Consider the following 21,577-nt stretch of genomic DNA (forward strand, 5'->3'; position numbering starts at 1 on the left):
TGCACAGACTTGGTCACCTGCATTCTAGGGGAAAGGGAGGTGGTGGAGAGGATTCAGAGACAAGCTCATGACAGATCTATGGAATGGACTCTATGAGGACAGATTGAAAGTGTGTGGGGGTGCAGAATTTAGCTAACAGGTGGAGGAGAAGACATATGATAGACACTTATACGTCTATCATATGTCTTTTTTTTCTTTTTTCTTTTTTCTATAATTTCTTTTGTGTCAATCCATAAGATTGACACAAAAGAAATTTTTAATACATGGGTAGTAGCGGGGAAAACAAGGGGCCACATCTGGAAGTTGTCTAAGAGTGTGATTAGTAAGGGTGTGCAAACTAGGTTCTTTACTTGGAGAGTGGTGAATGAGTGGAATGAATTGTCAGAGGTGGTTGTGAGTACCCCAACAAGGAATAAGTTTAAGGAGATGTATGATGGGCATTGTATTAATAGATAGTGTGGGTCTCTCATGATGAGTCTTGACTCTATGGAGTACATTCTGCTTTCTCTATTTCAATGTTATCCAATTTCGTTCTTGTATCAGACAACTGTAAATTAAAGATTAATACTATGGATGAGACTTAGATACACACCAGAATCCAAACACAGTCAAAACAGTTGACAGAAGCTGGTTGCTCAGCGCCAAAGAAGACAAAGTCGGTTCCATCAGCAGGAAAGGTCATGGCATCAGTGTTTTGGGATGCTAAAGACATTTTATTTATTCGTTATCTTGAAAAAGGGCAAAACAATAACTGGAGAATATTACTCCAATCTTTTAACCAGACTAGATGAAAAAATTCGTGAGAAAAGACCCAGTTTGCAGAAGAAAAAAATCACCTTTCATCAGATCAATGCACCTGCCCACAAAGGTGTTTTGGCAATGGGAAAATTAAGAGATCTGAATTGTTGGAACATTTACCCTATTCCCCAGATTTGGTTCCCTCTGTCTTCGATCTCTTCCCAAAACTAAAACTCTTCCTCGCTGGTCAACGTTTTTCTTCGAATCAAGAGGTGATTGCAGCTATAGAGGGGTATTTTGCAGATCTTACTGAGAACAAACTACAGGGATGGGATAATGGCACTGGAGCATTGCTGGAATAAATGTATTAGTTTTAAGGGAGATTATGTTGAAAAATAAAAATAATTTTGAAATTCTAAATTCTAAATTTATTTTCTCATTGTTAGGCCAAGAACTTTTCGGACCCCCCCCCCATACATCTCTTGCTTTAGTATCCCCTAATGAAAAGTACATATCCTCACAGACATGTATAATGCCATGCATTATTGGAAGATTTACTACCCAGATTGGTTTCAACCTTTATTGAGGTCTCATCGATACAGTGGGAACCAGACCAAGAAGTGATACCAAGGTTGAAGGTAATGCAGAGGTCATATTTCCATATACAAGTAGTCAAACGGTTTCACACGTTATTACTAAAATACTCCAGATTAGATAGATGGAAGTTTTTCCACTTGTTTATATTATAAAATAAAGATGCAGAAATTATATTCTTGTTTTAATCCTTTATCCAAGTGTAAGCAAACAAAGTTTGCAGTCCACCTCTATTTTTTTTCCTTTAATTTTGTGTTTGGAAATTGACTTTAACTTCATTTTCCTTAAGCTTTTGAAAATTAAACTTTAATGGTCTTTGGTTTCTTTGTTGCTTTTTTTTGCTGAGATTCTGTACCTATACTTCATTTTGACTAGACAGTGACCTGAATCACAGAAAGCTCCTCTACACAATCTTACATCCATAATACTTGATGTGTCTGTATCTTTTATCTATAAACACATGATCAATCTGATTAAAGGTTGTACCATCTGAGGATATTGATGTTCTTTTGTGGATGTCTTTAGGAGGAAAACATCTAGAAGATATATTCATATTTTTGCTTACAGTTTCTGTTATCATTAGATGGCGCTGAATCATACAACCTCTCCATTTTACAGGAAACAATCACCTTTTCCATATCATTTCTTTTTTTTTTTCTGATGGTGTATGAGTATTTATAATCCATAAATTAAAAAGTTTGTTCTGAATCTTATTGTGCATAATCTTGCATTCAAAAGTCTAAAATCTAAAACATTCTCTTTAATATCTCTATATAAACACTACTCTGAATTCCTCTCCATTCCTTCATTTTTACCATTTGAAAAGATAGTGAATTTTCCAAAATTTTGGATTTCTGTTTCCACCTTAAAAGAATTTGAAATGAAAAGGAATTATTCATAACAATTTCTAGAACCATATATAACCATTTTCTTGTAAGATTGCTAGAACGCATAACTGAAATAATTTTTTTTTACCCTTATTATTCTTCCTGTTCAAATTTGTTGCCTTTGGAACAATCTTTTTTTTTTCAAGTGTATTTCCCTAAAATACTGCAATCGATGTATATTAAACCCGGTATTCTCCTGTTTCTTCCATCCATTTCCAACCTGTTAGCCATTTTCTGCTAATTAAACAGCCTTTTATTTTTGGAAAATATTAAAATTTTATTTTCAAAGAAATTAAAACTTTTTTCCCTTCCAGTCAAATAATGGTGTTTTAAAAACAAATAAATGTGATTTGTTTAAGATTTAATTTTGATTCTGGAATACATAATTATTCTCAACTGTCTAACATTATTTTGCACAGATGCTAGAAATTCCTACAAAACAATCATTCTGATACGTCACTACTGACTGCAGTTTCATTTCATTCTCATTAGAATTACATTTCAAACTTAATGGACAAAATGTTTATGAATATATTGATAAGCATTCATTTATTACAGTTAACTTCTATTCAGGTGGCTTGTACAAAAATAAAATTATAGAACTGCAAGTAAGGAAATGATTATAAACAAATGAAAAAGAGATGTGTTCCTTAACTGTATTATATATATATATATATATATACGAGGGTGGTTTGAAATGTTCTCAGCCTAACAATAAAAAAACAAATTTATAATTTCAAAATTATTTTTATTTTTCAACATAATCTCCATTAATACTAATACATTTATTCCAGCGATGCTCCAGTGCCGATATCTCATTCCTGAAGTGATTCTCAGTAAGATCTGCAAAATAACCCTCTACAGCTGTAATCACCTCTTGATTCGAAGAAAAACGTTGATCAGCAAGTTTTAGTTTTGTGAAGAGATAGAAGACAGAGGGAGTCAAATCTGGGGAATAGGGTGGATGTTCCAACAGTTCAGATCCCGTAATTTTCCCATTGCCAAAACACCATTGAGGGCAGTTGCATTGTCCTGATGAAAGACGATTTTTTTCTTCTGCAAACTGGGTCTTTTCTCACGAATTTTTCATCTAGTCTGGTTAAAAGATTGGAATAATACTCCCCAGTTATTGTTTTGCCCTTTTCAAGATAACGAATAAACAAAATGCCTTTAGCATTCCAAAATACCGATGCCATGACCTTTCCTGCTGATGAAACTGAATTCATTTTCTTTGGCGCTGAACAACCAGCTTCTGTCCACTATTTTGACTGCTGTTTGGATTCTGGTATGTAATAGTGAATCCAAGTCTCATCCATAGTAATAAATTGATGTACAAAATCAGTTTTATTCTTGTTAAAACGTTCCAAGCACTGTTCAGAGATTTTCATGCAAGTGCATTTTTGATCTGCTCTGAGCAAAGTTTTTTCATATGCAGTTCTTCATGCAAAATATATCCTATACGTTCTTTTGAAATGCCTATAGTCTCAGCAATTTCATGCACTTTGACTAACCGGTCATCCAATAACATATTGTGCACTTGATTAATGATTTCTGGTATTGTTACACTTTTTTTGGATGTCCTTCATGCAGATCATCTTCAAGGCTGGTACGGCCATGTTTAAATCAGCAGCCCATTTCTTAATTGTCGAAAACAAAGGAGAAGAGTGCCCATAAACTTTTATGAACTTCAAATGAATTTCTTTTGGTGTTAAACCTTCTTTCACAAAGAATTTTATAACCACACAATACTGAATTTTATCCATTTCAAGGGATACAGACACTTTTGCTTCAGACAGCTGTATAAAACAAACTACTTGATAGAATGACTTGCGATTTCACATGGATGATTATGATAGATGTACCAACTTAGAAAAAAAAAAATCTTGCCAATAGTGTAGCCATCTGTGGTCGAGACCGAGAATTTTACAGACCACCCTCATAAAGTCATTAGCCTCTATATATACAAGTTGCCCAGTCCTGAAGTTACTTCACATGCAAACTTAGTTCGCTTACACTTGGATAAAGAATTAAACCAAGAATATAATTTCTTGGAATCTTTAATTTACAGTTGTCTGATACAAGAACGAAATTGGATAACATTGAAATAGAGAAAGCAGAATGTACTCCATAAAGTCAAGACTCATCGTAAGAGACCCACACTATCTATTAATACAATGCCATCATACATCTCTTTAAACTTATTCTTTGTTGGGGCACACAACCACCTCTGACAATTCATTCCACTCATTCACCACTTTCCAAGTAAAGAACCTAGTCTGCACAACACTCACTATTCACACTCTTAGACCACTTCCAGGTGTGGCCACTTGTGTGTTCCCCCCTACTACCCATGTATTAAAAATTTCTTTTGTGTCAATCTTATGGAATCCTTTTAGCAACGTATAAGTGCCTATCATATCTCTTCTCCTCCACCTGTTAGCTAAATTCTGCACCCCCACACACACTTTCAATCTGTCCTCAGAGTCCATTCCATAGATCTGTCATGAGCTTGGTCACTTGTCTCTGAATCCTCTCCACCACCTCCCTTTCCCCTAGCATTCAGGTGACCAAGTCTGTACACAGTAGTCAACATGTGGTTGAATCATAGCCTTGAGGGATAATAACCTCCTATCTTTACTTGTCAATGTGTTCTTCAACATCCAAGTAATCCTCTGAGCTATTTTGTTAACTCTTGCAATATGTCCTCTGAAATTCATATCTCTATTCACCATCACCCCCCAGATCCTGAGCCTCATCAATTTCCTGTAATCTGGTAGCATCAATAATATCTATATCACTTTTATTAACTAGTGTCCTCCTCAGTTTTGCATCATCAGTGAACAACTGTGAATATTCACCTGCAAATCCTCCACTATATCATTAATGTACAAATTAAAGAGTAGTGGTCCTAGCACAGAGCCCCTGGAGTACTCCATTTGTCACCCTCATTCACCTTGATTCCGCCCAACCATACACTATCCTCTGATGCCTGCCTATCAACCCCCCCCCCTTGACTTGCAATTTCACATGGATACTTATGACAGATGTACCAACTTAGAAAAAAAAAATCTTGTCGATAGTGTTGCCATCTACAGCCGAGGCTGAGAACTTTTCAAACCACCCTCGTATATATACATTATTCATTATCCCAATTGAACCTAGAACTGTTTTTGGCACAAGCACTGTAGACATAGTTTGCATTAAATTTGAAACAGTCTGGTACATTTTAATAGATCTTGATTATTATTATCTAAGATCTCTAGGAAGTCAAGGACCCAAACAAGTTGTCATACATTCCCTTAAATTCGTTTACACTAGATGCACTCATTACCCCTAAAGGAACACTATTCTACACACTCACTCATTGCCCTGTGAGAGAAAAAACTTAGCTCTTACCTCTTTCTTGACTGTGAACAAACTTCCATGGATGTCCTCATGTTCTCTCCCCACCTTCCATATAACAAAAAATTCCAGATCATATACTATAACACCCATTCAGAAGTTTTATAGACTCTATCATATCAACCCTCTTTCTCCTGTTAACCAGGGTTTGTAATCTGTATACTTGCAATCTGTCCTCATAATTTGGATATAATCTTTATACCTCTTATTTGCTCCCTTTCCATAGCCTCTTTATCTTCTTGGAACCCAGGAGATCAAATCTGTGCACAATGATCGAGGTGTAGTCTTATCACGGCCTTATAAAGAGGCAAAATAACTTACTATCCTTACATGTCAGGGTTCGGTTCAATATCGCAATTGTCCTCTGGGTTGTATTTGCAACTTTTGCTATGTGACCTCTAAACTTCAAATTCCTATCCACCATTATGCCAAGTTTCCTAGCCTCATCAGTTTCTTGTAGCATAACCCTGCTGCTTGAAATCTCATGATGCCAAAGTGTATAATAAGTATTTACACTTATTTACAGTAAACTAATAGCTATTTTCGTTTGCCCAAATTTCCAACCTATTGAAATCATTTTTAAGTGATGGATATCAGTAGCATCCTTGATGGCCCGGTCTATCTTTGCATCATCAGCAAACAATTGCACATCTCCTGTTAGATCCTTCCTAATGTCATGTAATGTATGGAGTGAACAGCAATGGCAAAAGGACTGAACCCCGGGGTACACCACTGGTCACCTTAAATCTGGCAGATTCACACCCACCATATACCACTCTTTGATATCCAGTGATCCAAGTCAAGAATTATATTCTAATCCTATATTCTCCAGTTTATGCAACAACAACCTTTCATGTGATATCCTATCAAATGCCTTAGAAAATCCAACATTATCATAGTGTATCTGTTCTCTTTATCCATCTTGGCTATAAAATTGTTATAAAATATGAGCAAATTGCTAAAACATGACCTTCCTTTAGTAAACCCCATGCTGCTCCCTGAAAAGTATAGCTTGTTTGTCTACCCATTTCTGTATGCAAGTTCTTACCAATGTCTCTAAAATCTTTGCTACCACACCACAGATACTGATAGGTCAGTAGTTAGACACATTAGTTTTTGCACCACCCTTGTACAATGGAACTATCATACATTCCTTCCATTCCTGTAGTATCATTCCTGAGCTGAGACTCAAATTATACAAACATGTGAAAGGCCTAGCCAATTTGGTTGAACATTCCTTTAGCAAATGTGCTGATATTCCATCTGTCCCTTTTTGACAAATTCTTATCCAGGTTATGCAACAGCTGTTCAACCTCATTTTCATGCACCTCTAACTTTTTATGCAATGTAGCAATAGCAGTGCGCACCATGTTACATACACCTGATTTATATATCTTAGCAAAGTGAGCATTCATTAAGTGAACAATCTCATTAGTTTCGGACATTAGAGTACTATCTGCATTCAATAAAATTACTCTTTCACATTCATTCTTTCTTTTGCTTGTGGCATAAAGATAAAATTCTTTTGGATTGCCTTTAGCCTGCATAGTCAATTTCTTTTCATACTAAGATTTAGCTTTTCACACAATACTCATTACTTTTCTGGCCTGAGCTTTATATAAATCATAATGTTGAAAGTTTATTTTTCACTTCATTAGAATATAATAAATTTAGTTTAATCCTTTATCCAAGTGTGAGCAAAACAAAGTTTGCACCTGAAAGTATCTTCAGGACTGAGATAAGGTGGTACAACACCAGGCAACTTGTTGCAAAGGTGGAGCAAGCTAACTTCACTCCTATCTCAGTATCTCCCATAATGCAAAACACATTTCCTTGCAGATATGTATAATGTGATGCATTAAGGGAAGGGCCACTACCCAGACTAGTTTCGACCTTTATTGAGGTCTCTTCAGTGGGAGCCAGGCCCAAGTGGAGATACCAGGCAGAAGCATCAGCAAGGTCATCTTCACCTACAGGAGTTGCCAAACGGTTTGCCACCTTTTTATTAAATTACTCTGGATTTAGAGAAAGATGTTGAAAGTTTATTTTTCACTTGGTTAGACTATAATAAATTTAGTTTAATCCTTTATCCAAGTGTGAGCAAACAAAGTTTGCACATGAAAGTATCTTCAGGACTGAGATAAGGTGGTACAACACCAGGCAACTTGTTGCAAAGGTGGAGCAAGCTAACTTCACTCCTATCTCAGTATCTCCCATAATGCAAAACACATTTCCTTGCAGATATGTATAATGTGATGCATTAAGGGAAGGGCCACTACCCAGACTAGTTTCGACCTTTATTGAGGTCTCTTCAGTGGGAGCCAGGCAGAAGCATTAGCAAGGTCATCTTCACCTACAGGAGTTGCCAAACGGTTTGCCACCTTTTTATTAAATTACTCTGGATTTAGAGAAAGATGTTGAAAGTTTATTTTTCACTTGGTTAGACTATAATAAATTTAGTTTAATCCTTTATCCAAGTGTGAGCAAACAAAGTTTGCGCCTGAAAGTACCTTCAGGACTGGGGTAAGGTGGTACAACACCGGGCAACTCGTTGCTATAGGAGTTGCCAGAGTTTGGCAACTCCTATAGGTAGAGATGACCTTGCTAATGCTTCTGCCTGGTATCTCCACTTGGACCTGGCTCCCACTGAAGAGACCTCAATAAAGGTCGAAACTAGTCTAGGTAGTGGCCCTTCTCTTAATGCATAACATTATACATATCCGCAAGGAGATGTGTTTTGCATTATGGGAGATACTGAGATAGAAGTGATGTTAGCTTGCTCCACCTTTGCAACGAGTTGCCCGGTGTTGTACCACCTTACCCCAGTCCTGAAGATACTTTCAGGCGCAAACTTTGTTTGCTCACACTTGGATAAAGGATTAAACTAAATTTATTATATTTCATAACTCCTCTCACTCTTATTCTCACGATATTCTTTCCACATCAGCTTCTTCTTGTGGATCTTTTGCTTAATAAGACTGCAGATCCATTTCACTCCCAACCCACTTATTCTTCAAACATTAGGGATACATTCAAATACCACCTCATTTAAGCACTTTTTTAAATATTCACATTGCGCATTTTTCCATTCAGTAACTGATACCATGGGACCAAAGATAGTATTCTCCTAAGTTGATCATAATTTTCAGCTTGTAGTTCAGCATGTAATCAGTTCTAATGGGAACATCAATATAATTACATACTTCCCAAGAAAGCACGGCATAATCACTGTCACCAACTGGTAGTAAAATAGTCATTCTGAACGAAGACCACTTGTGACACTATGAACAAATCTAACACTCTTTGAACTCAAGTTCTTTCTTTCACATGCTGCTTGAGAAAGTTGTCTCACATCTTAAATACCAAATTTCATTAATTAAGCTGCCGAGAAATTATATTCTTGTTTAATTGTTCATTCAAGAGCATGCACACAACATTTGCATATGAAGTATCTTCATGATACTTCACATGCAAAAAAGATACTTCACTATATACTAGGCTACTTGTATATAGATGTCCATAATGCATGCATGCATTAAGGTAGGGTGACAACCCAGAATGGTTTCAACCTTTATTGAGATCTAAGCAGTGGAAGCCAGGTGACCAAGTGAAAAACTTTCTATAACAAATTGCATCATGTCAGGGAGAAACTATTATCATTATTTCAAATAATTTTGCCAATAAAAAACTTCCAATTATAGACAAAATAAATTATAATGACATGAAATTATTTCTACAATAAAAATGGGATTATAATGGGATTTTTTTTTCTTTTGTAAGTCAGCCTTAAACCTCAGAAAGGTTTAAGACAGGTTTATTTAAGTGAATTACTGCATATAGGAGAAGAGACACAATCCACTCAGCTAACAAGGCTGGCTTTATGATGATACCATCATAATTTCTAAAAAAAATCATTTAAGAAATTAATTAAATTCAACTTTTGGAAAATAAATTACCTATCAGTAGGATCTATGCGTAGAGAATTTTGAAGTGCATATACAGCATCTGTATAATTACCACGTCTCATGTGACAGAGACCAAGTTGAAGCCAGGCCCATTTTCCACTATGAAAGAGAAGAAATACACAAACATATTATATATATATATATATATATATATATAGATACAAGGGGGTACCCAAAAATAACCAGAATTCTTTTTTTTTTTTTTTTTTTAATTTTATTAAAGTTTATAATACCATATTCTAGTCCCCTTCAAAGTACTCTCCATGTGAGTCAATGCACTTGTCTCAATGTTTTTTCCACTGCTAAAAACAGTTCTGGAACTGTTTAGCTGAAATACTTTTTATGGTTTCCAGCAACTTTTCATTCACTTCGTCCACATCAAATCATTGCCCTTTTCATGCTTTTCTTTATCCATGGGAATAAAAAAAAAGTCACACGGAGAGAGAGATTGGATGAATAGGGAGGTGGTTTTTCCAATCCCTCATGTTGTTTTTCGTCAAGAGCTGTTGGACAGACAATGGCGTGTGGGCTGGGGGATTGTTATGGTGCAGCAACCAATCTTCACTACTCCACATTTCTGCTGATTTCATTGCACACTATCACAATCAGCTGCAGTCTGTGATAGTGTGCAATCACAAAGCAGCCAGAACGGTGAACCAGGTCACACACACAGGATGATGCCACTTGCCAAACTGGCATGAAAAACTGCACACTCACAATACCTAGCAGCATCATCCATAACTAGAAAATGTGTGCATGACACATTCGGATTCTGGTTATTTTAGGGTACCCCCCCCCCCCCTTGTGTGTGTGTGTGTGTGTGTGTGTGTGTGTGTGTGTGTGTGTGTGCATTTTTTAAAAATATATATTTAATGACTTTAAACCAAGATAAAAAAATTAAGTTTTAATGAAAATGATACAACTAGTTTCACCTTTTATAGCCTTCATCAGGTATCCTAAAGGTAGAACACAATAATAAAAATTGAAGTCACAAAAAACTGAGAATTACAACATCAGGATGTATTACAAAATACAAAAATTACAAAATACAACGTCAGGACGTATTTCACTACACTTCCTAAAGTCCGTTCTCTTATAAGCCATCTGAAGCCTATTCATCACAACCTGAAATATCCAGGTGTATACAAGTTATGGTGTGATTGTAATATTCCTTATTTTGGACAGACTAACAAATCTATTGAACTATGTATAGAGGAGTATAAGAGAAACATCTCCTATAAAAGATCACATGCATCTGCGCTATCCAGTCATGTTCTTTTCTCAAATAATCCTCATGATGATCTACAAAGTCACTCAGTTTGCTGGGATAAATCCGAAAACATTTTTTGCTGCAGTGATGAGTTTGAAAGGAAAATTGTAGAGTCCAGGGAAATCCTCCTTAATCCTGAACATTTGAACAGCAATTTGAGTTACAATATCCCTGATAGCCATGCTGCAGTTGTTCAATATTAGCGTTCACGAGAAAATGTGTGCGTGCTTGCAAGTTCACAACAAACAATGACGCGTTGGATAGAACAACTTGAAAAATACAACGTTTTTGTGTCAATTATGTACTGCATTTTTGGCTGTAATTCTCAGTTTTTTGTAACTTCAATTTTTATTATTGTGTTCTACCTTTAGTGGATACCTGATGAAGGCTGTAAAAGGCTGAAACTAGTTTTCATTAAAACTTAATATTTTATCTCGGTTTAAAGTCATTAAATATCTATTTTTAAAATGCACCATAACAACTGAGTAGAAGCTCAGGAATATATATATATTTAATATAGGTATAAAATTAAAAAAATGTGTGTCTATGTATTTACACACACACACACACACAACACATACACACAAATAAACATTATTTTTAATATAGGTATTAAACTAAAAAGTAAGATGTTTGTGTATTTAGATATACAGTGGTACCTTGAGATATGAGTTTAATTCATTCCATGACCGAGCTCGTAAGTCAAAATGCTCGTATCTCAAATCAATTTTCCCCATTGAAATTAATTAAAATGAGATAAATTAGTACCAGTCCCCCAAAAAAACCAGTCCAATTTTTTTATAATAATGTATTTATAATGAACAAACATTGTATACAAACAAAATAAAACAAAATGCATACATACATGTAAAAGAGAATCTAAAGAAATAAACAGATGTTGACGGAGCCGATTAGCGTATGGTATTAATTTTTTCTTTCACTTCACTTTTGCTTAACTTAATTTTCTTCTTCACTAGTTTTTTTCTTTTTTGCTACGCTTTCGTCACTTTGATCCGTAGGGCGTTTCAATAGAAACCTGTCCAAAGGAGCTTTGTTTCTTCCTCCCTTTCAGAATGTTTCTGAAATGAGTTAGGCAAGTGTCATTAAATAGCGGCGCTGCACGACCAGTTGCAACTTTTTCAGGGTCTTTCTTTTCAATAAAGTCCGAAACTTTTTCCCACATTGCCAACACTTTCTTTATCTCACTTGAAGAGATAACCTCCTCTGCCTCTGTGATTGTACCAATCTCCTGCAGAACCTCCGTATGTTGCTGCTTGTGTAATTCTGTCAACTCCTCCGTCGTCAGTTCCTCGGAATTGACGTCAGTTCCCATGGACCTTCCGAGGGACACAATCTCCTCCAGCACTTCCTGTTCAGGTCTAAATCCTTCAAAGTCCCTTTCAGCCACAGCCTCAGGACACAGCTTTTTCCATGCAGAGGTCAAGGTCCTTTTTGTAACACCCTGCCAGGCCATATCAATAATTTTGAGACATATGACAATGTTGTAGTGGTCCTTCCAGAACTCTCGAAGGGTGAGGTTTGTGCTCTCCGTAACCTCAAAGCAACGTCAGAACATGTGTTTGGTAAAACGTGTCTTGAAATTGGAGATCACCTGTTGGTCCATGGGCTGTAGGATAGGGGTGGTGTTGGGTGGAGAGTAGAGAACTTTTATAAAGTTGAACTCCTCGAGGATGTCGTCCTCAAGTTTGGTGGGTGGGTAGGAGCATTGTCAAGGACGAGAAGGGCTTGCAGGGGTAAGTCATTGACCACGAGGTATTCCTTAACGGCAGGACCAAAGACCAAGTTGACCCACTACACAAAAAACTGCCTGGTGAACCCACGCCTTTGGGTTTGCCCTCCACATAACCTGCAGTTTTTCTTTTAAAACCTTATGTGTCTTGAAGGTTCTGGGGTTTTCTGAGTGGTATACGAGCAGCGGCTTGATCTTGCAGTCGCCACTCGCATTTGCACACAGTGCGAAATGTGTAAGTTTTGCTTGGCTTCTTCCAGAAGAGCCCTGTCTCGTCACAGTTGAAAACTTGTCGGGGGATGTATCCTTTGGCTTCGATCAATTCAGCAAAGGTTTTTACAAATTCCTCAGCTGCCTTAGAATCAGAGCTCCCTGCCTCACCATGCCTGACAATGGAGTGAATGCCGGTCCTTTTTCGGAAATTTTCGAACCACCTGCGACTGTCTTTGAACTGCTCTTGTGAAGCCTCCTGTGTTGAAGTATCTGGGATCTGCTGCAGCAAATCTGCGTAAATGACTCGTGCCTTCTCGCAAATTATAGTCTCTGTCACAGTGTCTCCTGCGAGCTGCTTCACTGTGAACAAAAAATCAGCAGGTTCTCCATCTTTTCATGGACAGAGTTGCGTAGCTTTGAAATAATTTTAAAGCCCTTAGCTGGAGTTATAGCCTTTATCGAGTCCTTCTGCTTCAGAATAGTACATATCGTAGAAGTAGTGCGATCGTACTGCGTTGTCAAGTCTATTACTCTTACACCTTGCTCATGTTTGTCTATTATCTCACGCTTTAATTCCATGGATATCACCTTTTTCCTTTTCTCACCACTGTTCTTTACACTCACCTTCTTTGGACGCATGGTTATACGAAAAAAAATTAGCCAAATAACTGTACATACAAAAAAACAACAACACAAAATTAAAACTCAACACGACAGAATGAACGAATGAGTGAACTGAACGACGCGCAAGACTCGGGAATCTGAGCAGAGTGGTGGTTCCGAAGCAGGCTCGTATCTCAAATTCTGGCATCTAACTCAAGGCAAAAAATCGACCAAGTGACGGCTCGTATCTCAAAAAACTCGTATGTTGGGGCACTCGTATCTTCAAGGTACCACATTTATGTACATTTAATCATACACTGCTTGGAAAGAAGTCAATGGACAAAGTGCATTGTGCCATGTAACAAGTCATGTGTTTGTAGCTGGTATTAATTGGATGAATATGATGCTCCCAAGTCAGTGCAACTGTGTCCGGGTGAAATGGTTTAACTGAGTTTGAAAGAGACGTGATAGGATGCCATGTTGCAGATCTATCTGTTTGGCAAATTGTTGACAAACTGGGCCATCCCAGGTCAACAATCAGTGATATCATACTAGGATGGAAATGCTACTTGCAGTGGACAACCTACCACACTCACCAATCAGGAGAACAGGGTGTTATGAAGAATGGTATGTAAAAACCATTATTTGTCAGTCCGCCGACACATTGAATGCAGAGTCAACTGGAACATAAATCTGCACAAAAAACATTCAGAACGGAGGCTCACATGGATTTTCATGGTAGAACCACAATATTAAAACCTCATTAGCCAAACAAACATGCAGCATCATCTTCAGTGGTGCAAGGACTGTATACAGTGGAATGTGGAAGCTTGGAAAGCTGTGTTATGGAGTGATGAATTACGTTACACCCTCTACCGAGCAGATGGACAGGTGTGGGTATGGTGGATGCCTGGTGAACATCTCTTACTAGAGTATGCAACCCTATGAAATTCAGAGGTGGTGGTGTGATGGCACGGTCCTGTTTTTTCTGGCTTGGCCTCTGTATGTGGTATACCACAAACACTGAACTCTAAGAGGTAGCTGACCATTCTGGCCTATACAATGCTTCCTACATTGCAGTGTCTCTATGGAACTGACTATTGTCTTTTTCAGCAAGACAATGGATCATGTCATAGGACTGCTGCTACTGTAACTGTGTGGTTTGTGGATGTGAATGTTACTACATTGACTGGCCTCCACAGATCACTAATCTCAACACTACTGAACATCTGAGGGATGAACTGAAGCATTGGGCGAGGTCAAGAGACGTCCTCCCCACAACAGTCCAGGACCTCATTACATGCCTACAGGAACAATGGTGGTCCAAAATTCCCATTGATTGCTATCATATGCTTGTGGAAAGTATGCCCCCAAAGGACTGCTGCAGTTGTTGCAGTCAAATGAGGTCCTACATCTTATTAAGGTGGACACACATGGCTATTTGTAACTCACACTATGGTGTTTGTTGACTTTTTTTCCCAAGCAGTGTGTGTGTGTGTATACACACGCACATATATATTTATTTATTTTTTTTTTTTTCAAGCAGTGTGTATGGGGGGGGGGGCTGGAAAGTTCTGATAAACACCTAGAACAAAAATGATATTCAAGCAACTGATATAACTACAAGAACATACTAATAGAGTTATGAAGGTAACTTATGTTCTTATATCCTTGCATGTTCTTTCATGTGGTTATATCAGTTGCCTTAATATAATTTTTGTTCTAGGTGTTTCCCAGAACTTTCCAGCCCCCCCCCCTCGTATATATATTTGTGCAAATATTTCATGCCAAGAGATTTCATTACACCACAGAATAACTTATGCAAGCAAGGGTACACCTGTAATGCAACCATTTGTAAAAATTGAAATTTCATAGACATAGCCTGTTATATGAACAGATTCTCGAAAATGTGATGCCACAATCATGACTCTCCCAAAGACATAGCTTGTTATATGAACAGATTCTTGAAAATGTGATGGCACAATCATAGCTCTCCCAATGCAAAACTGCAATTTAAGCAAGAAATGTACTTTTGGCATTCAAACAATACTGTATTTAAAGGAAAACAGCAATGTGTTTATATTATATTTTAACTTAAAAAGGCAAAACAGCGAAAGAAATATATGAGCTGCCAAAAATAAGTATAACAGAAATTCTAAAATCATAGACATATGTTTGAGTGGTTTCATGGATTTTAAGATGTAAGAACATCAATCAGATATAATCTGAATTTGAGATAATCTTCAACAATGAAAAATACAGAAACTGTAGAGAAGATGCACAAATGAGTTTGAAGTAATAAAGTATTTATTTTATGGTGAATTATCTAAACATAAAATTCATGTTGCTCCAATTTAAAGTTATTGCATTTATGGAACAATGGAGCAACCTCAATGCTGCCTATTCTCGAGCCAAATAAAAAATGGAAATATCTAAAACAAATTTATAAGTGAGAACTGATGCAATCTACCGATGAGGATTCTTGTTTCAAACTTACTAGATGTGGTGGGGTAGATGCAGAGTTTGAGAATAATATGAAATGTTACAAAGATAAGAAGTTGTGGATCAAAATCCAATCCAAGAGCATGATCCAAATGATTTTGAAATAAAGGAATATTGATGTATAAATTTCAACAGGGAGGAATGGTATTTTACCATTTTAGTTATTTTTTTTATTGTACATGAGTGGAGAAATAAATCTTGGTATCGCGAGTGTGTTTTGATCAATCACCCTTAGAAGAATGACGATGGAGCATATAAGGTGATATTCCATATATTAGATAGCATTAGATTCTGAATGTGTTTGGTTTGTTGGAAAAAGTGAATAGTACTTTTATCTTATTTAACTTCCAGGCTGTCAAGATTATGTAGTCTTGTTGAAATTTATGCTTTTGGGATTAGTTCAAACAGCAAGAGTATAAAGTGGTGTTTTTAATTCTTGGTATTTGGAAATGCATGTACAAATGCAGTACCTGGAGGGTTTTTATTTTTATTTTTTTAATGGTATTATTTTGATATATGTGTCTAAATAATTATGGAGAGGAATGTTATGATCTTGAAAGAGTTGCTGTAAGCAGCTGACTGTAATCCCTATATGTGTGCGTGTGTAGTTTTGCAGCTGGATTGAAAACGGAAACTATAAATTGTGCAATGACATTAAAATATTATTATTATTATACAGGCACCTCCACAGAGTCAGAAGACTCATCGTGGGAGACCAAATCTATCCACACAATCATACCTCTCCTTGAATCAATTAGCAGAAAAGCACTCACAACTGACTCTGGCAACCCATTCCACTCATTCACAACGCTCCAAGCAAAAAATCTAGTACTCACATCCCTACTAACCACACCTTTATTCAACTTCCAGGGATGAGCCCTTGTTCTGGTCTCCTCTAGCCAAATTCTGACAAATTTCCCCTGTATTTATCCTATAAAACCCTTAAGCAACTAAAATGTTTCTATCATATCTCCTTGTTTTATCCTATCAACCAACTTCTGCAATCCACACACCCTCGATCGATACTCATAGGGAACATTCCACAGACCACTCGCCATCTTGGTCACTTGCATCTGAATCCTCTCCACTGCTTCCTCATCCCCAAGAAACCTAGAAGACTAGACTTAAGCACAGTAATCCAGGGTGTATCAAGACCTTATAAAGAGGAATAATAACTTCCTTATCTCTACTTGCTAATGCGTTCTTCAATAGCCAAGTATTCTTAGGTGGCTACCTTAGCAAAGTGTCCTACAAACTTTAACTCTGTCTACCACCATCCCTAAATCTCTAGCTTCATCTATTTCCTGGAGCACAGTACCATCGATACATGGCTTGTAATCTATTTATCCCAAAATGCATAACTTTACATTTCTTGACATTAAACTGACACCCTATGTAAATCGTCCTGCAAGCTATTGAACATTGCCTTGATTATCATGCTGGAGGCTTAATGGATTGTATACAGCACTCAGAAAGGATTAAAACAGAATTTAATACTTCCTATATTTCGTCTCAGTCACTGAGACATCTTCAGGGGTTACAAAAAAACTAATGTAACATATATACAAATACCACACAATACTAAGCCAACCAAGTGGGTGACTCTAAAGTCCTATCTAGGTGAAGCACCCTCCATGGGCAGTTGTAGGTGGCCTGGAATGTAAGATGGGATCTCTGATGATTAGTGTTTCCTAAATCTTAGGAAGCTTAATGCAAAGATTTGGGAAACACTAATCATCAGAGATCCTGCCTTACATTCCAGGCCACCTACAACTGCCCATAGAGGGTGCTTCACCTAGATAGGACTTTAGAGTCATCCACATGGTTGGCTTAGTATTGTGTGGTATTTGTGTATATGTTACATTAGTTTTTTTGCAATCCCTGAAGATGTCTCAGTGACTGAGACGAAATATAGGAATAACAGAATATTAAATTCTGTTTTAATCCTTTCTGAGTGCTGTATACAATCATTAGGCCTCCAACATAATGTCCTCACAGCAATTAAGCCTCAACACACAAATTGCCTTGATTAACTATTATTATGCCTAATTTCTCATTTTCAACAAACTGAATATTTCTTTTCAGGTTATTTCCTATATCATTTATGTACAAACTAAGCAACAATGGTCCCATTGCACTGAACCTTGTAGCACACCACTATTCATCTGTTTTTGCCTCGATTCTGTCCCTCCATATACCACTTTTTGATATCTGTCCAGCAGCCACCTGTTTATTCACTTAATGTCATATCCGTTCCCATTTCTTCTAATTTGCATAACAGAGTTCCATGTGGTATACTGTCAAACGCCTTCGCAAAATCCAGCAAAATCATTGTGTACCCATTTCCTTTATCCGACTGAGCTGTTACTCTATTATAAAAAGTTAGTAAATTACTAAGGCATAACATATCCCTTCACAAAGCCATGTTGATCCCCATATTTTTTATCTACCCATTCTTGAATTCTCTTTCTGACTAATTTTTTAATTGTACTTTTACCACCAACACCTGAGATACTGATTGGTCTATAATTTCTCTGCAGTCTTAGAACTCCCCTTATATAAGGGAGATCTAAGATTGTAGAGAAATTATAGACCATTTTGCCCTCTTCCCACTCTCTTGGAACTCTACCAGAGCTGAGACTAAAATTAAAGAGCCTAGTCAAAGGCATTGCCAGTTCCCTTGCATATTCTTGCAATGTGCAAAGGATTATGTGAGATATCAGCTAGGCCCACAGCTGTATTTACATTGAGATTCTGCAATATCCTAAGAACATCCAATTCATCCACCTCTGTTCCCAAATTAGTGTCTGTCACATAGGTTAAAGCAGTAACCTCACTAGGATGATATACCCTTGCAAAGTGGTCACTCAGTAACTAAACTATTTTATCTGTGTCTGTCTCCTCATGACCATCATCACTCAATAAGGTTAATCTTCCATAGTTATTCTTCCTTCCTCTTACTTGCCACATAATGAAAGAATTCTTTGGGATTTCCTTTGGCCTACTTGGCTAGATTCTTCTCATAGTCTGATTTTGCCTCCCTTTCCATGCTGGTCACCTTTCTTGCCTGAGTCTTGTACTGTTCATGAGTTTGCTAGTCACCTTTCTCTTTATACACTCTCTACAGCATTTTCTTCTTCTGCAGATCGTGCTTAATGATATTACTCAGCCCTCTCACTCCTACCTGATTAACCGTCCTTATGCTAGGTATACAATTTAATGCTGCTTCCTCTAGATGACCCTAAACTATATCCCATGGTCCACTAACATTCTTACCCTGCAGTGTTTTATGCCATGATACAGATGTAAGCTTCTTCCTAAGCATGTTGTAATCACCTGCCTTGTAGTTCCACATGTACCCCTTCTTGATAGAATATTCCTTGTCTTTTACAATCTGCTTTCACCAATTGGAGGCAATGTTGTCACCATGGTTATAATTTTTCTGATCCTATGACCAGGTCCAATATTCTCTTGCCCCTAGTCCCCTCCATCACATGCTGCCTTAAGTAATTATCCCTTAGCAGGTGTATAAATTCTATTTCTGTCCAGTCTATATCTTCATAGTTGAAGTTCCCCATAATAATCACTTGACCTGTACTCGATGTACTAATTTGGCAATGTGTGTCTTCCAGATCTCTGTGGAACTTCCTGGCCTATAGTAACAACCAACTATATATTTTGTCTTTCTGGCTTTAATATCATACCAGATTGCTTCAAATCAACAGCCACCCCCTACCTATCTCATATTATTTTTTGGTTGTAATTCATCTACTATCATCAGCAGTACTCTCTCCATCCTATATTCTATATCTTCCCTGAAAACCCTTCACATTCAATCCCTGTAACTATGTAACTACATCACCTGCAAGCTAGCCAAATCTCACTAATGCCTATAACTTTGACGAGGTTGCACATTTGAAGACAGCTTCAAGTGAACTGCCACCCTCCCTCCTGTCTCCTATTCTTTTGTGGCTGTAATTCATCTACTGTCATCAGCAGTACTCTCTCCATCCTATATTCTATATCTTCCCTGAAAACCCTTCACATTCAATCCCTGTAACTATATTATCTGCATGCCTATAGCAACAACAACTGTAAATTTTGTCTTACTGGTTTTAATCTCATACCAGATTGCTTCAAATGAACAGTCATTCTCCCTCCTATTCTTTTTGACTATAATTCATCTGCTATCATTAGTAGTCCTTCCCCCCCATTCTATCTTCTGTATCGTCCTGAAAATACTAAACCCTTCACATTCAATCCCTGTAACTATGTAACTACATCACCTGCAGCTAGCCAAATCTCACTAATGCCTATAACTTTGATGAGGTCGCACATTTGAAGACAGCTTCAAGTGAACAGCCACCCTCCCCTCCTGTCTCCTATTCTTTTTGGCTGTAATTCATCTACTGTCATCAGCAGTACTCCTCCCCATCCTATCTTCCCTGAAAATACTAAACCCTTCACATTCAATCCTTGTAACTACATCATCTGCATGCCTATAGCAACACCAACTGTATATTTCATCTTACTGGCTTCTCATACCAGGTTGCTTCAAATGAACAGCCACCCTCCTTCCTGTCTCCTATTCTTTTGGCTGTAATTCACACACTCATTCACTCGCCTCATGGGTGCCTCCACAAAAAACTCACTTGTTTCCACCCTAATTGCTTAAGTTTTCCTGAATTTGTGCTTCAGCACTCAATGAACAAAGCTCTCTCTCTCTCTCCAAACACATAACACCAAAACCATCTACATTAATCATCTGTTACAAATCCTTCTTCCATCAAACAGAGACTACAGATCAACAAACTTGCATCATTCCTTCTGCACAATCTATATATAGATTCACTGGCCACTATCACCCTCCTCCTCAGTTCGCCTCTATCAGAGCATGGTAGGAGACTTACAATCTTCATCTTCTCTCACTTCAGTTTTGCCTCTTTAACAACTCCTTTACATCCGCCCTCATAGATTACATCGTATACATTTTTGAATATTTACAGAATATTTTGTAACTTATAACTGGTTTTCAAAATTACCTTATCAATACATATAATCATCAGATATATCAAGACTTATATCTGATGAGTTTGTAAATATTTTGAATACACAGAAATTTTGATATTTTGAAAGTTTGAATTACCTTATTCCTGTGGATGGCTGCATAATCATTTGCTAAAGCGATAGCATAATAAAATGTTGTGCATAACATTGGTTGTGGAAAATATACTTTAAGCATATGATTCTCTTGCTTTAATGCAGTATTTGATCAAGAGTATTTATGGCATCAATGAAATGCATTAAAATAAGATGCCTTAATACTGTAGGTAGTTGGTAGATTTTAGTAATAATACAGTATAACAGTTGGATATAGAGAAGCAGGTAAATTGATCTAATAGTATTAAAAAACACACATTCTTCTACAAGAAACAGAACATTAGAAATATATATCAAGTATCTCAATAAGTCAACAGGAGAAATTTAATGAAAAATGACTTTCTATTCAATCATTTGAACTTAAAAAATATAGATGTAGCACCACTGATCAGTGATGCTGCATCTATATTTTTTCAAGTTCAAATGATTGAGTAGAAAGTCATTTTTCATTAAATAAGCAAAAATATTCTATTTTGTCCAATCTACAGCTACT

General features: G+C 37.0%; 1 protein-coding gene across 1 annotated transcript in view; it reads right to left on the bottom strand.

Moving 5' to 3' along the window:
• The window catches only part of LOC150108611 (tetratricopeptide repeat protein 37), a 485,241-nt gene that overhangs the window by 267,978 nt on the left and 195,686 nt on the right, over positions 1 to 21,577 (bottom strand). The window contains exon 17 of the mRNA XM_090416072.1: positions 9,578 to 9,685. Within this exon, the coding sequence (XP_090272198.1) occupies positions 9,578 to 9,685 (108 nt within the window). The remainder of the gene's footprint in view (positions 1 to 9,577; positions 9,686 to 21,577) is intronic.

This window comes from Typopeltis vanoorti, chromosome 3 (assembly GCF_054136105.1).
Source record: "Typopeltis vanoorti isolate ZY-2024b chromosome 3, IOZ_Tvanoo_1.0, whole genome shotgun sequence".
NCBI classification, from domain to species: domain Eukaryota; kingdom Metazoa; phylum Arthropoda; class Arachnida; order Uropygi; family Thelyphonidae; genus Typopeltis; species Typopeltis vanoorti.